This window comes from Hemiscyllium ocellatum, chromosome 4 (assembly GCF_020745735.1).
Source record: "Hemiscyllium ocellatum isolate sHemOce1 chromosome 4, sHemOce1.pat.X.cur, whole genome shotgun sequence".
NCBI lineage: Eukaryota > Metazoa > Chordata > Chondrichthyes > Orectolobiformes > Hemiscylliidae > Hemiscyllium > Hemiscyllium ocellatum.
The window spans coordinates 11,885,945-11,903,488 of NC_083404.1; the positions used below are offsets into that span (position 1 = coordinate 11,885,945).

The 17,544-nt window shown below is 41.0% G+C and overlaps 1 protein-coding gene across 1 annotated transcript in view; it reads right to left on the reverse strand.

Annotated features, from left to right (window-relative positions):
• si:ch211-171b20.3 (uncharacterized) overlaps positions 1 to 17,544 on the reverse strand; it is a 149,904-nt gene that overhangs the window by 125,183 nt on the left and 7,177 nt on the right. The window contains exon 2 of the mRNA XM_060824127.1: positions 7,476 to 7,574. Within this exon, the coding sequence (XP_060680110.1) occupies positions 7,476 to 7,574 (99 nt within the window). The remainder of the gene's footprint in view (positions 1 to 7,475; positions 7,575 to 17,544) is intronic.

Below are 17,544 nucleotides of genomic sequence, written 5' to 3' on the forward strand. Positions count from 1 at the left end.
AAGCCCTTTCAATCTGCATCCTGGATCAGTGGTGCTGGAAGAGCACAGCAGTTCAGGCAGCATCCAACGAGCAGCGAAATCGACATTTCGGGCAAAAGTCCTTCATCAGGAATAAAATGCTTTTATTCCTGATGAAGGGCTTTTGCCCGAAACGTCGATTTCGCTGCAAGTTGGCTGCTGCCTGAACTGCTGTGCTCTTCCAGAAACACTGATCCAGAATCTGGTTTCCAGCATCTGCAGTCACTGTTTTTACCTTTCAATCTGCAGCCTGCTGGACTTGACGTGAAGGCCCAAAAGCTTTGGCAGCCAGCTTTCAAAGAAGCTGACTGGCTGCTCACCATCCAGGAGCCCGACAATTCGGAAATTTATCCTCCAACCTCAATTTTCGTGGTCGTCGATATGGTTTCGCAAAGCCCCTATCTCTCGCTCCAAAACCTGATATGACTGGATGAGGACTCCATCGGAGCTTCTAAAGCCTTAACTCAACCCTCCACCTCCTCCAGCCGCTCCCCAAGGCCCTGGATCTCCTGCTTCTGCAGCATGGATGCGAAAGGTTGGACTTGCGCATGAATCTCCCCACGGATCGCCTCAATCGCAGTCCCAACCTTCAAGGTAAGTCTCTCCATCGCCACAGCCAATTCCTGAGAGTCTGTCAGATCCCCGGGGGTTCAGGGGAGGCTGCTATTGCTGCTGTCTTTGGTATGCCTGTCGCTGCAGGGAAGTGTCCTCCCTGCTGCTGTTTGCGCCCTCCTTTTCCCTTTGGCATCCTTCCCACTCCCAAATATTAACAAATATATGTTCTGTAAGGTTTTAGACTAATAATTCCACCACATAAGTTGGCCAGGGATGGCAAAAAATACCAGTATACCTTGGCTGTTAGGCAGAGCTATCCACAACAGTTCTACAGAATTGCCGCCATCTTGCTGAGTCCAGGTTGATCATTTTTGAAGAGCTGATGCAAAGACAGCAGGAAGCAGGCCAAGTAATGTATAAACTTTCCAAAAATATTCACCAGCCAAGCAAAGACCTAAACTCAAGTACAGAGTTTGGAGTTGGCGCCTCACTTTATCTTCCAACAGACATAACCGAGTCTTGTCCTTTCTGTAGCCCAAGTAGGTCATTTGGAGTACCTGGAATGCAAGTGTTCCCTTCTAAGGCATATGCTCACCTTGGAGAAATGTCCAAGGACTATGTCCAAATTCTCTAAATGCATCTTATTGATCTTCCTTGTTATTAGCATAACATCTCAATAAATGGTGGCCTGGGGTAAACTTGTAAACTGTACTCCATCGGCTGAAAAACTGCTATTTGGGGTATGTGCAATCTTGTACTTTGGTACAAGCCCTTATGGGTATTATTTGTAGCATACTTCAGGGAATCTTCATTTAACCACAGTTGCCTGTACACATGGCTCATGTCCAGTTTTTGAAGGACAGTCCCCGCTAGCTTTGCTCAACCAATTTTACCCTAGCAAGGTTGGGTTTCAGCCTTTACTACAATAAGTGGTAATTGAAACAACTGCTTCTCATAAGAGACTGGAACCAAAGTTGTATCTTTAATCTACAAAGGTTCTCCAGTATAGTCTCCAGTGCTTAGTCTCGCCAAGGTCATGCACAAACTTAAGGTTGGAGTGCGTAGCGAATTTTGTTAAAGACCAGTTTTGCGATCACTGAAACGGCCGCACCGGTATTGACTTCTATGATCAGAACCAAGTGACCATTTAACCTGGTGTCTATTGTTGTTGGTTCTGATTTGGATGTTGCTAAGCAATTGAACTGTTCCAAATCAGATGTAGGTGGACCTTCCAGGGTGTGCATTTTCCTCTATCGTTCTTTGAATGTCTCCCAGCATTCATCTATTTCAGTCAGTAATTGGAATGGAGTAATCTTGATCAAGATGCAAGTTTCTTATCCAGAAAACATTTTGACCCCTTGCCACCACTTCAAGTAGGATTCAATATGAAGAAATTCTGACTTATCAACTGACAGATGGCAATGACATTTTCCTTGCCCATACCTGACCTGATGCCATGAGAATTCAAGGGGTGTAGAGTCAAATTTGAAGACTGTAGGGCCAATCACTCCCAATTATGTGCAATAATCTCTGCTGCATTTGTTGAGATTGTGCAGAAAACTTTACAAACTGGTACATTTCATTTAATTTCTGAAATTTTACATGAACGTATATTTTCCTCAGAATAAAATGAAACTGTTGGATGATCCTGTTCTCAAAATGATTTTCTTCAACATTTAAGGACATATACTCAATTTTAATTATCCTGTTGAGATATTAACTTATTTCCAATGACTCTATAGTTCTTACAAAATGATGAAAGTATTATTCACTTCACTGCTGAACAGGCAGATAAATGGAGCTGAGTCCACAAAAAGATCCGCCATAATCTTTTTGAATGGCGGAGCAGGCTTGAGGGGCCGGATGGCCTACTCCCACTCCTATGTTTACATTCTTATGTAACTGTATTATGAAGTTTATTCTATGAAACAATCACAAATCTCATGTAATCCGGTTCATTCTGGACTCATTCTAGGTAATAGCAAATGTTCTACTATATATGCACACACAAGTATAGAACATGGTGATGATGCTCATCTACTAACCTGGCCTGTGCAGTTTGGCCTGCTGTTCCAATCAGGTAAATCCAAGAAAATTAATTGTAGCTACATACAAGTTGCTGAGGATAATCAACGAACAACTGCAATTGCTTTGCAAATCCATGCTACAATTCAATTATCAACTTTCATTCTTTAAAAAAAAATCATGACTTTGCATTTGTAATGATGGATAATATCTGGAGTAGTGGGTGAGTTTTACAAATTGAAACAACTCACAGGAGAGAGTGGGAAGAACTTATGTCACCATAGCCTTACCAGACCATAAGGCTGCTCTCTCATGAGAGAGAAGCGACCGGTTTTGATACCGGTTTTGATTTAATTTGAGGGCCACCAGACCTCAGGCGAGGGAAGAGGTTGAGAAGGAGAATCCTTCATGGTAACCTCAAATCAGTAATAGGAATTGAACTCACTCTGTTGGTGTCACAATGCTCTACAAACCAACAATCCAGCCAACTGAGATAAACCAATTCCCATGGGAAGAATTAACATAAGAGCACATAAAAAAGGAGCAGGAGAAGGCCATCTGGACCCTCAAGCCTGCTCCACCATTCAATAATATTATAGATGATCTTTTCATGGACTCAGCTCCACCTACCTACCCGCTCGCATTAACTCTTAATTCCTTTACTGTTCAAAAATATACATAACTTTGCCTTAAAACAAGGTAGCTTCAATTATTTCACTGGGCACGGAATTCCAGATTCACAACCCTTCAGATGAAGAAGTTCCTCCTCAACTAAATCTGCTCCCCCTTATTTTTAGGCTGCACTTCCTAGTTCTAGTTTCACCCACTAATGTTCCTACTTCTATTTTATCTTTTCCCTTCATAATTTTGTACGTTTCTATAAGATCCCCTCTCATTCTTCTTAATTCCAATCAACATAGTCTCAGTTCACTCAATCTCTCCTGATAAGCCAACTTCTCAACTCTGGAATTAACCTAGTGAACCTCCTCTGCAGCTCTCCAATGCCAGCGGTCAGTTCTGCCATTTTTCTTTAACGCGAATTGACTTTAAGGCAATTGAAGAACTTAGAACTGCTATTGGTAGAACACGAACTTTCCTTACTTGTATTGGCTATAACATGATTCTGACCCCCTTAGTTTAAATGGCACGGTTATTGCACAATTTTCTTAATGCGAGATCAGAGAACGAGAATGGAACTATCGCGTTACATCAGAACTAATTGTACATCCTTTCTCAAGTAAGGAGACCAAACTGTACATTGTACTCCAGGTGTGGCCTCACTAGCACCCTATACAGCTATAGCATAATCTCTGTTTTTAAATTCCATTCCTGTAGCAATAAAGGAAAATATTCTATTTGCTGCCTTAATTACCTGCTGCACCTGCAAACCAGCTTTTTGTCCACAAGGACACTCAGATCCCTCCACACAACAGCATGCTGCAATTTTTCAAAGTTTAAATAAAAGTTCATTCCGCTGTTATTCCAAAATGGATGATCACACATTTACCAACACTGTACTCCATCTGCCAGACCCTTGCCCACTCACTTAAATTATCTATATCCCTCTACAGACTTTGTGTCCTCTGCCCACTTTGCTTTCATCTTAGTGTCATCTGCAAACTTTGAGACACTACATTTGGTTCCCCCCACTCCAAATCATCTTTGCAAATTGTAAACAATCACAGTCCCAACACGTATCCCTGAGGCGAACAATCTGTCACTGATTGCCAACCAGAAAAACACCAATTTATTCCCACTCTTTGCTTTCTGTTGGTTAAGATCCCCTATCCGTGCTAATACATTATTGGTAATGCTATGCACCTTTATCTTATGCATCAGCCTTTTGTGAACGCCTTCTGGAAATTCAGATACACCACATCCACTGGTTTCCCGTTGTCCACCGTGTTTGTAATGTCCTCAAAGAATTCCAGCAAGTTAATTAAATCTGACCTGCCTTTCATGAACCCATACTGCAACTGGCAATGGGACAATTTCTATCTCGATGTCCTCTTCCTTGATGATAGATTCAAGCATCTTCCCCACTACAGAAATTAAGATAACAAGCCTACAGTCACCCAAGATTTGTCTACCTCCTTTTTTAAACACTGACATGGCATTTGTTGTTTTCCCATCTGCCCGAACCACCCCAGAATTCAGTGAATTTTGATAAAATTATGATGAGCTCATTTGCTATTTCCTCTTTCATCTCTAATAGTACCCTGGGATGCATTCCATAAGGACCAGGAGACTTGTCTATCTTTAGCCTCATTAGTTTGCTCAACACTAATGATAATGATCGATTCTAGGTCCTCACCTGCTATAGCCTTCATGTCATCAATTATTGGCATTTTATTGTATCTTCCACTGTGAGGTAGAACAGAAAATGCTTGTTCAATGCTTTGGCCATATCCTCATTTCCCAATATTAATTCCCCTTTCTCATCCTCCAAATGACCAATGTTTACCTTAGATACTCTTCTTCGTTTTATGTAATTGTAGAAACTTGTACTGTTTTAATATTCTGAGCTAGTCTTAGATAACCTATCTTATCTTTCTTTAAAGCTTTTCTCATGGCTTTCCCTTGGCCTTTAAAGATTTCCCAGTCCTGTAGTTTTCCACTAATCCTTGCCACTTTGTATGCATTATCTTTCAGTTTGATAATCTCCCTTATTTCCTTAGTTGTCCCAGACTGATTATACCTTTTCCGATAGTCCTTCCTTTTCACTGGTACAGAACTACCTTGATTATCCAAAAGAGATGGGCAGGGAATATTTTGTTTGGATAACTGAGAGTTCAGATAATGGATAGCGTTTTTACAGGACCTTGAGATCTTCTTCGGATAATCGAGGTTGTTCTCTATATTTCTGCTGAGTACTGTGAAAAGTTGCTTTGGAAGTCTTCCTCACTTGTCCCACCATGTAGTCTTTGCTTCCAGTCTACCTTAGTCAACTCCTCCCTCATTCCATTGTAATTTCCTTTGTTTAAGCATAAGACGCTGTTATTGAATTTTACCTTCTCACCCTCCATCTGTATTTTAAATTCAATCATACTGTGATCTCTCCTTCTGAGATAATCCCTACCTATGAGATTGTTCATTACTTCTATCTCATTACACAGAACCAAATCTACATTAGCTTGCTCCCTCGTAGATTCCATTACAAACTGTTTTAGGTAACTATTATTGGATATATTCCAAGAACTTCTCAAAGCTGCTTTGAACGACTTGGTTTGGTCAATCAATATGTAGATTAAAGTCCCCCATGATATCTTTGTTTACTGCCCACCCCTCATGATGTTATAATATGTTGGCCTATAGACTACACCTATCAGTCACTTTGTCCCTTAATATTTCTAATTTCCACCCGGGTTGATTCAACATTTTCTCCTTAGAACCTACATCATCTTTTACTACTGCCCTGATGTCATCCTTAAATATCAGAGCTATACCGCCTACCTTTCCTTCTTGTCTGTCCTTCTGAATAGTCTGATATCCCTGGATATTTAACTCCCAGTTGTGAGCACTCTGGAACAATGTCTTTGTAATAGCCACTAAATCACATCCATTCACGATGATATGTGAGTCATCTCATTTACCTTGTTTCGAATGCTTCGAGCATTCAGGTAGAGCGCTCTTATGCTGGTTTCCATACCTTCTTTTTGAATCTAAACATGTACACCAGGAGTACCTTAGTATTTAAACATTCCCCCTTCTTCTGTCATGACCTGATTTCCACTCATTTTAGTGCTACACTGCTCAGCTACTTTTTGCTTTTTATTTACTGTCTTGATACTCTTTTTCCTTAAGCCCTCACCTATTCTAGCTAACTCAGAGCCTCCCCTTAGGTTCCAATCCCCCTATCAATAAAACTGGCATTAACGTGAAACCTGTCCTCATTTCACCGCGCCCATCAACTTTCATTTTAACTCTACTGGGTTTATTGAGTATGCCACAATGCAGGGGCAAGTCCATGAATATGATGTTATTGAGCCTCCTTTTCTCCACTTTTTTTCCAGTGAATTTTAAATCATTCACACTGGCCTTTCCAAGAATCATGACCAGCGAAAGGAGACATTTCTTATAGAGCTCTCCTTGTCAAATTCCACAATGAAGTAAAAGTGTTCAGCCCCTCCAGCCTTCTCGATTCACCACTTTAATCCCATGCCCTTTCCTCTCAATTGCTAATCCAACACATTGAACAATCCTATGATATTTGGCAGATACCCCATATCTCTTCATTACCAGTTAGATACTCGATGTCCTCAATCCATGATCTTCTTTGCTGCTTTTTTCTTACATTCTGACTACTTTTTTGACTCTACCTGCCTCCACTGACAAATCGTGTTTTGTGGTTGCCAGGGTCCATCCAAAACAAATATTTTAGCACTGACACTTTTCTCTATCAGCTAACAAACTTCTCACAATCTAACCAGCCGCTACATGGGAAAATTGAAATCTAAAAAAAAAGCCCTCTTTAATTTGGATTGTGGTCCCCATTCCTAGTTTCTGTTCCCTTCAAATGCCTGCATCTATTCCCTCTCCATAAAAACACAGGGGCTTTGGTGAATGGAAAATAAATCAAATACACTGTTTTACAATGGCAAGAATATTAGAGTAAATTTTTCACTTGTGCGTTTCCATAATGAAAAACCTTCCACTGGAAATTCATATTGAAAAATGACACACAGTATCCCAGAACTGCCATGAGAATGAAGAGGTGGAAAACCATGGACTGCATATTCCAAAGATGACAAATCCTGTATGAAAAGCGCACAAGTGAAATATTTATTCTATTTATAGCATTTAAAATAATGTTGTTGTATATTCCCTTAAGAGGATTTTGCATATATTCTATACTCTTGAAATCCAAATTCACTTACAGATCAGGTTGCAGTTGAGAATCTTGAATTTGATTGATTGACAGGTCAAAAAATAAGTTGGAGATAGTATGGAATTGGTGTATTCTTGGAAAGAGGAAGCTGAAACACAGAATTATAAAATTAACTTGTACATGAAAATACAGGAGATAAAAAGTGAAATTATGCTAACTACAGATCTTTGTTTTTACATGAAAGTCAAAAGTTTAAAGCTACATGTGTACCATTAAGTACTTCTAATTTGTTTGAACTTATTTTCTATAGTTTGTCAAAGCTCTGAAAAAAACATGCAAATAGATTCAAGTGAGATGAATGCCCCAGTCAGGCCTGATAGAATAACACTGCATAACAAATCATTCCGATGTCAAATAAAAACTGCCTAGATTGGTAAAAGATTATTGAGAATGATACTCAAATGTATTATGCAATAATGGCATGAGAAATGCCGTAAATATATTTTTGTTTGCTCATTGTCACTCAAAGTCCTGGAACTTCTGTAAGGGACTGTGCCCTTATAAAATCATTTAAAATATTTATCAATTTTTTGAGAAGATGATTTCTCTCTCTTTCTGAAAGTCTACTAACAAGCTATTTATGCTGCCATGAATTCACGGTTATTCATCAAGCTCCATATTGTCTGATGAAGGGGATAGCTTAACAACTGACCTTTGTGTAAGCATTGCTAAGCCTGATTTAAAAAATCAATAATACTTAAAAACAATCTGTGAGAAGACTACAACATATCCATATAAGAGGGAGAGATGACTTAATATTCCTGGATAGAGATTCTGAGGATGCTACCTTGAACATCTCCCTAGTAACTGCATATGTGAAGTGGTAAAAAATAAACAAATGATTAACAGGAAGTATCCAGAAACCTCTTAAAAATAGGAAGTATAAATGGACAGCTAAGGAGGAAAACTAATTTGGGAGAAGGGTAGAATCCCCATGTTTATTCAAAACATGCTTCAGGTTAACACCTAGAATTAGCTGTTACCCTCAAGATGGATCCATGCTAGCTTTGGCTAAATGTCTCTAGCCAGCTCAAGAGACAGCCAAAACAGAAAGTTCCTTGTAAGCAAGAGAGACCTCAAGAGATTTTGCCACATCATGCCACCTACCTGATCCAAGATTGGTAAACAGTCATCACTTGTTATTCATCCATTTATTGTGATTATGCATTACTTCTAATTGTTATATTCAATAAATTGTTACGCTTTGATTTTTTTGTCACCTAAAAATTTTATCGAATATTATACTCCCTAACATCACTGAATATGTATCTTAATCAAGATGACTTAGCATCAGCTTCCCAAGGACTATTAATACTGGCTTTGCCAATAATGCCCACATCTCAAATTTACAAATGTTCCAAACATTTTACAAGAATGTGTAAATTTATCCCAGTGTTTGGGACTGCCTTGATTTTTTTTCCTTAATATGCTTTTTCTTTGAACTTAATACTCTCTTTAAACTTCTTTGATTAGCAAAAAATGTCAGAATGTCAAGAGTGCAATAAAAAAACATACGAGAATGGTTCCAGGGCTGAGAAATATTAACTACTTAAACAGGTTGGAGAAGCTAGGAAAACTTTCCTTGTAAAAGAGAAAGTTAAGAAAAGATTTGACAGAAGTATTCAAAATTATGAGAGGTCTGGACAGGGTAGAGAAAAACATTTCCATTGGTAGAAGGTTCAAAAAACCAGAGGACACCAGTTAAACGGCTAAATGGTTGGGTGAACTGCTGTAGCCAGTTTTGAGCTAGTTCTCCAGTTATATAATAAAGGATTATTATATTGCAAAGATATAGAAGACTTGCATATTGATAGGACTGCAGTATCCTTGTGCTCATTTGACATTGCAAGTGTATTCAATACACTACTCAAAGAAACAATGAACATCTGCATGTTAGCACTATACCAGAGTGATCTGGGCCTGCCACCATTGCAAAAATCAGTATTTGTTGAACTTATGAGCTCAACAACTCATGCAGTCGAGTTCAGTTTCAATGACACTATTTATGTCTGAACAGATGGTGTTGCCATAAGATTAGGCCCAGTGTCTGCAAATACCTTCATTAGATTCCATGATAGAACAGCACGACATCTAACTTCCAAAACTTCTCATATTTCTGATTTTTAAAAGAATTCATTCATGGGATGTGATCATTGCCGGCTGGCCAATATGTATTGGCCATCCCTAGATGCCTTTGAGAAAGTGGTGGTGAGCTGCCTTCTTAAACTGCTGCAGTGGGTTGACCTACATAGAGTCATTGAGATGTACAGCATGGAAACAGACCCTTTGGTCCAACCCATCCATGCCGACCAAATATCCTAACCCAAACTAGTCCCACCTGCCAGCACCCAGCCCATATCCCTCCAAACCCAACCAAATGCCTCTTAAATGGTAATTGTGCCAGCCTCCACCACTTCCTCTGGCAGCCAGTGCTGTTAGGGAGGGAATTTCAGGGCTTTGACCCAGCAGCAGTGAAGTAATATCGATATATTTCCAAGTCAGAATGGTAGTGGCTTGGAGGGGAACCTACAAGGTGGTGGTGTTCCCACATATCTGCTGCCCTAGTCTTTCTAGGAAGCGGGTGTGGCTTTGGAATGCGTGTTCTGGGGAGTTATGGTGAATTTCTGCATCTTTTAGATAGTACACAAATCTGCCCCTGTATGTCAGAGATTGAGGGAGTGGCTGTTTGTGGATGCAGCACCAATCAGGCGGGCTCCTTAGTCCTCAATGGCATCAAGCTTCTTGAGTGTTTTAGAGCTGCAGCCATTCAGGCAAGTGGAAAGTATTCCATCATACTCCTGACGTTTGCCCAATAGATGATGGAATAGGCTTGGAGAGTCAGGAGGTGTGTTACTTGCCACAGTATTCCTAGCCTCCTGTAGCGACTGTTGTGAGCCCAGTTGAGTCTCTGGCCAATGGCAAGACACAGAATGTTGATAGTGGAGAATTCCATGATGACAACATCATTGAATATCAAAGAACAGTGGTTAGATTCTCTTATTGGTGATGATCATAGACTGGCATTTGTGTGGCGTGCATGTTACTTTGCCACTTGTCAACCTAACCTAGAATACTGTCCAGATTTTGTTGCTTTTGAACATGGACTGCTTCAGTCTCTGAGAAGTCATGAATGTGCAATGTTCAGCATCAATCACCAGTAAGCATCCCCACTTCTGACCTTCTGATGGAGGGCAGGTTGTTTACGAAGTAGCTGAAGGTAGTTGGGCCTGAGGACCTCCTGCAGCGATATCCTGGAGGGGAGATGACTGATCTGCAATAACCATGACCACTTTCCTATGTGCTAGTTATGACTCCAACCAACAGAGCGTGTGCCCCAATACCTACTGATTCCAGTTTTGATAGGGCTCCTTGATGCATACTCTGTCGAATGCAGCACGAAAGTCAAGGGATTTGAACTATAGGGAGAGGCTGAACATGCTGGGACTGTTTTCCTTGGACCGTCGGAGCTGAGGGGTGACCTTATAGAGGTTTACAAAATTATGAGGGGCATGGATAGGGTAAATAGACAAAGTCTTTTCCCTGGTGTCGGGGAGTCCAGAACTAGAGGGCATAGGTTTAGGGTGAGAGGGGAAAGATATAAAAGAGACCTAAGGGACAACTTTTTCACACAGAGGGTGCTATGTGTATGGAATGAGCTACCAGAGGAAGTGGTAGAGGCTGGTACAATTGCAACATTTAAGAGGTATTTGGATGGGTATACGAATAGGAAAGGTTTGGAGGGATATAGGCCGGGTGCTGGCAGGTGGGACTAGATTGGGTTGGGATATCTGGTCGGCATGGACGGGTTGGACTGCAGGGTCTGTCTCCATGCTGCGCATCTCTATGACTCCATGGCTGTCACTATCACCTCATCTGTGAAATTCAGCTCTTTTGTCCATGCTTGAACCAACGACTCAGTCGACAGACTGTGTGGAGTTTGCACGTTCTCCCCGTGTCTGCGTGGGTTTCCTCTGGGTGCTCCGGTTTCCTCCCACAGTCCAAAGATGTGCAGGTCAGGTGAATTGGCCATGCTAAATTGCCAGTAGTGTTAGGTAAGGGGTAAATGTAGGGGTATGGGTGGGTTGCGCTTCGGCGGGTCGGTGTGGACTTGGGCCGAAGGGCCTGTTTCCACACTGTAAGTAATCTAATCTAATCTAATCTAACGCTGTAAAGTCAGGAGCTGAGTGGCCCTGGCAGAACACAAACTGGGTAAACTGAGCAGGTTATTGCTTTGAAGATGCTGCTTGATAGCACTATTGATGACATCTGCCATCACTTTACAGATGATTGCAAGTAGACTGATGGAGCAGTAAAATGGCCAGGTTGGATTTGTCCTGCTTTTTAATGAATACAGCATGCCTTGGAAATTTTTCATATTGTCAGGTAGATGCCAATGTTGTAATAATAGAGCTTGACTAGGGGAGCAGCAATGTCTAGAGCACAAGTCTTCAGATATGTTGAAAATATGTTTTCAATCTGTAGTTACCGGCAAGAATTTCCTTTTATGTCCTTGTGGCCTCCATCCTGTGTTTGAATTCATATTTTAAATGGAACAGTGAAACAAGTGTCACTTGTCTCAAATGAAATATGATCTTGAAGAGAGATTGGGCAAATTGGACCTGTATTCTCAACTTTAAAAGAATGAGAGGTGATCTCATAAAAATGTACAAAATACTTGAACGGACAGACGTGTTTGATGCAAGTTTGATACTAGGGAATCTAAACTAATCTAAAGTGTCCTTTCTTTGTTTAGTTGAGATATCAGCCAATGGGTTCTTTACTACAGTCTACACAAACCTACCTTCACTGGTCAATATGTACTTCAGGATTTTGACAGCTCCATACACTATAGGATTTACCTCCTTGGTAACCTTAAATAGGGCCTGAGTGATATCTTCACTATCCAAATAGCTGCTAAAATGGAACACATCATTGACAATTTGTGAGATAATGACTACCCTAATTAGATAATTTCCCTGTGTATAACTAAAAACTCATTAAAGGCCATAAAGTGGACACTCTTAGGAAGACAGAAAAAAGAATAGGCCATTAGCCTATTCAGTATGATTGAGCTGATCAAACACACAATGTCTTTTACTGAGCAAGCCCATTACCAGTTGTGTACACGGTTACCAGAAATCAATGTTTATCTTAAACATAATCAAAACAGAGTGTCCACAACTCTACGGTTGAGAATGCCAAAGTTTCCCAACCCTCTGATTAAAATAGTTTCTCTTATCTCCAACCTAGGCACACCCCTTATTTTTAAATTATGCCCTTCAGACTCCCTAACCAGGGACAACATCTTACTTATGTCAAGGTAAAAACAATGACTGCAGATGCTGGAAACCAGATTCTGGATCAGTGGTGAGTGGGTGAGTGGGGGAGGGGATGAAGGTGATAGGCACGACATGGTTGAAGAGCTTCAGGGCAGAGGAAATGACCTGGGAGTTGCAGTAGGAGAGGGGCTTCCTGAGATTCTTTTAGAGAGAGGAGGAAAACTTCTTCAAGGCAGGCATCCTTGCAAGAGGATTTGCAGTAGGGTTAAAATCAACGAGGTAAAACCAATGACTGCAGATGCTGGAAACCAGATTCTGGATCAATGGTGTTGGAAGACCTGGGACCTCTTGCCAGGATGCCTGCCTTGAAGAAGTTTTCCTCCTTTCTCTACAAGAATCTCAGGGAGTCCCTCTCCCACTGCAACTCCTAGGTCATTTCCTCTGCCCTGAAGCTCTTCAACCATGTCGTGCCTATCACCTTCATCTCCTCCCCCACTCACCCATTGTACTCTATGCTACTTTCTCCCCACCCCCACCCTCCTCTAGCTTATCTCTCCACGCTTCAGGCTCACTGCCTTTATTCCTGATGAAGGGCTTTTGCCCGAAACGTTGATTTCGCTGCATTTTGGATGCTGCCTGAGCTGCTGTGCTCTTCCAGTACCACTGATCCAGAATCTTACTTGCATCAAACAGGTCTAACCTTTCAAGTATTTTGTACATTTCTATGAGATCACCTCTCATTCTTTGAAATTTTAGAGACTACAAGTCCAATTTGCCCAATCTCTCTTCAAGATCATATTTCATCCACTATATCCTTGCTCAATCACTAAGCTGCCCAAATGCTCCTGAAGTTGCTTTACATCTTCCTCACAACACACATTCTCACTTAGGTTTATATCATCTGCAAATTTGGAAATATTATAATTTGTCCCTACTTCCAAATGATTGATATAAATTGTGAATAGATAGGCTCCAAGTAGTGATATTTTCCCACCTTGTGCCTCTTGCAAATTAGTGGAAGCATCCAGAGGAAGTGGACTTTGAGCCAACATTTGAGCAACATTAAGGATCAAAGTTTATCTCAGCAACCACCACAAATAGGAACTCCTGGTTTTCCTCCAATCATTGTCAACTTTTCCCTGTCTACATCTGTGCGCGCGCATGTGTGTGTGTATGGAGGAGTTTAACAGGATGAGAGTTTTAACTTTGTGTTAGCTGTCAACAGTTTATAATTGTTTGTTTATCTAGAGTCTAATTACTTGTAATAAATAGTAATTCTTCTTAAATACTGAAACTTAGTGGGGAGGTGATGGCTTAGTGGTACTATGGCTGGACTGTTAATCCAGACACCCAGGTAATATTCTGAGGACTCAGGTTCAAATCCCACTGTGGCAGGTGGTGGAATTTGAATTCAATGACAAAAATCTAGAATTCGGAGTCTAATGATGACCATGTTGGAAAAACCCACCTGGTTTGCTAATGTCCTTTAGAGAGGGACATCTTTGCCTGGTCTGGCCTACGCGTAACATGAGGGCCCAGCAATGTGGTCGACTCTTAATTGCCCGATGGATAGTAAATGCTGGCCTAGCCAACGATGCCCTCATCCTGTGAATAATTTTTAAAAGTCCACATATCAATCTGAAAAATCAGGTAGGTCAGGGAATTTTTGTGTACTTATTCTAAAATCTTTAACTTTTGTGCTGACTCCAGGAATAGCAGGGCTTGACTTTCAGCAACTCATTTAAGTGATGCAAAATAATGATGACAGATGGTAGAGCTCTGAAATATTGAGGAACGTGTGTATTCTACAACAGGAGCCACAAACAGCCAGGATGCAGGTACAACAAGCAATTAGGAATGCTAATAGAATGTGATCATTTATTGTAAGGGAAATTTAATGCAAATACAAGGAGGTTATGCTTCAGTTATACTTCTTCTTAGGGAGTCTCTTGGGTCCTTCCACTCCACTGTTGTGGGTCCTCAGGTGACTAAATAATCCAATGATGGATCTACAAACACTGCCGCAGGCGGTACAGGTGGCATTTGAAAAGGCAAGTGGGTGGGCTGCTCAGGTGTTTTTTTTTATACATTATAATGATTATGTTAGTGAAGAACTGAAACAACAATAAACAAACTCTTTAAAAATTGTGGTGTTTTGATCATTATGATGTGTGAGATCCTGTAAGTATAAAATTAGTTTCTCAGAGTCAGTGAGGGTAAATAAAAGCAATTATGAAGTTAGCCCCCATTTAGTCAAGTAGAATATCAATAATGCATCCTCAGAGGCACCCAGATTTCCACAGAGTCAGAAGGGTTCTGAAACAATTTAAAAATGGCAAGTTTTTGCACACTGCTTCTCTTGTTTGCGCCTGACCTCCAGCTAGGCGTTTTAGAAATATTTGATACAGTTTGCACCTCCATAGTCGCTTCTTCTCCAACTTCACCACTCATGGGCTAAACATTCCTTCTGAGTTAGGAAGATTATGCATTTTTGCAGGCAGGTTTCATGTACTTCCTTGAAACATTTCCTCTGCTCTACTACTATTTGCATCAACAAAGTTTGCAGTGGACAGATTACTGTAGAAGACTTGTATGAAGTGCTCTCACCTCCCACGCATCCCCCCCTCCCCCCCCCCCCCCCCCCCCCCCCCCCCCCCCCCATCCCAACCTCCCAAAAGCAACTCAATGACCATAAGCAGAGTCTTAACACACAACAGGTAGGCTTCAGAAAGGACACTGACATTGGAGCACCTCTCTTGCCAGTAGATTTGCAGACATCGCTAGGTGATATTTCTGAAGGAATTTGAGTTGTCAGCTATACATTGTCCATGTCCCTGATGTATGCAAGAAAGTAACACTATCACCCTATAGCTCATTAGCTTGGTGTCAAGCTTTGACATCAGTCAGCCAAAGCGATGTTGAATTTCATGGTGATGTCTGTACTTGCGGAGGTGAGGTCCCAAGACATTGTTCAGTGGCTCACTGTACATCTCATGTCAGGACTGGGGTCAGTTTCGTGTGATGGGAGCAGACAGGTGGAGTATTTCTGGCTTAACTCTAAGGCCTATTCTTTGATAAGCCTCTGAACACATTGACAATAGTTTGGAGCTCGGCCTCAAATGCACAACAAGCAAGCATGCTTCAGTTTGATGAATGCAGGTTGGGGTGGTGTTGGTCCTGGTCTAGAGGAGATACAGGTTCTGCTTTTCCTGTAGATTAGCTCCATCGCAGCACCAACCTCCGTGAAGACAGACCGGAGTGCTTAGTGTGTAAAGTAGAACAGAGTATCAGCATAGTGACATAGCCTTGCTTAACACAATTTGTGCATTAATTGGATCTGTGGTGGATCTATTAGTGAGCATGACAGGTTGCATTACATCATGCAAAACAAATAGAAAATGGTGATGAATTTCTGTAGGCAATCAAATTTGAGAAGAATGCTCAATAGTCACTCCCAGTTGACAGATTTAAAAGTCTTTGAGGTCAAGAAAAGGCCACATATATTGCTGCTCTCTGCACTTATTTTAAATTTGTCTTCATGTGAAAATCGTTCTCTGCAACTTGATAGACAAAATTTGCATTGTGAATCAGTAGAAATTCTTCAGCCATTCAGTGGTGCCAATTGAGAAGGACTTTTGCAATGATTTTCTTAGTGATGGAGAGCATACATACCCCTTTTGTAGTTACTGCAAACAGTTGCCTTATTGTCTTTCCTGAAGATGTTCACAATTAGGGCAACTCACTGATTCCCCCAGAAAACTTACCACCCATTCAGTGAATGGGTTGAGGTTATCACATCAAGAAATGAGTTTTGATTGAGGAGGTCCACCAAGTGATCCTTCCAATGAGTGCACCCTGCCTCTCTGTCTTTGAGGAGCACCACACTATTCTCAGCTCTGAATGAAATGGATCTAAGGGCCATAAGGGGTAACCTTATATAAGGAATAATGCATTTACATTGTAAGCAGTTTAGAGAAGATTTATTGGATTAATACCTGGGTTGTCTTAAGAGGAAAGGAATGCCAGGCTAGATCTTTTTCCTTCGGCGTTTAGAAAAAGTAGGAGGTGACCTGATCCAAAGATCCCAAGGTGTAAATGGAGAGGATGTTTCCTCTTCTAAGATCATCTAGATTTAAGAGTCATTGTTTCAAAATGGGGAGTCACTAATTTAAGACAGAGATAAGGAGATGCTTTCTTCTCATAGTCATGAATTTTGGAACAGTCCTCCTCAAAAAGTGTTGGAAGCAGCGTACCGAATATTTTTCAGGCAGAGGTAGATAGATTCTTCATGAGCATTGGGAATAAGCAGGAACATGGAATAATCAGAGCAGTCATGATCTAACTGAATGGCAGAGCAGGCTTGACAGGCCAGTGCCCTACAGTCGCTGCTTATGCATATGGTCTTATATATTTAAAAAAATCTTTTCCAATTCCTTGCATCCCTTGCCTAAAAGTCCTGTACTATCTGTTAATGGGAATGGATTGTCCTTGCCTACCTTACTCAAACCTATCATAAACTTGTATCCCATTCTCAATTTTCCCATCAATCTCACACTCATCAACATCCACTCCACTCATCATGCAACTTATCCTCAAATTCAAACCTCTCCAAGTGGCTGCTGATTATTGTTGAGCAACATTAAAAACAATGTTCGCCTGGCTTTGTTGCTGACATCCAGAGAACGTTGGTCGACTTCTTCTGGGACAAAAAGATGCACTGGGTCGCTGCGCAGGTTCTGAGTCTCCCTATTGAGGAGGGCAGTCAGTCGCTGGTGTGCG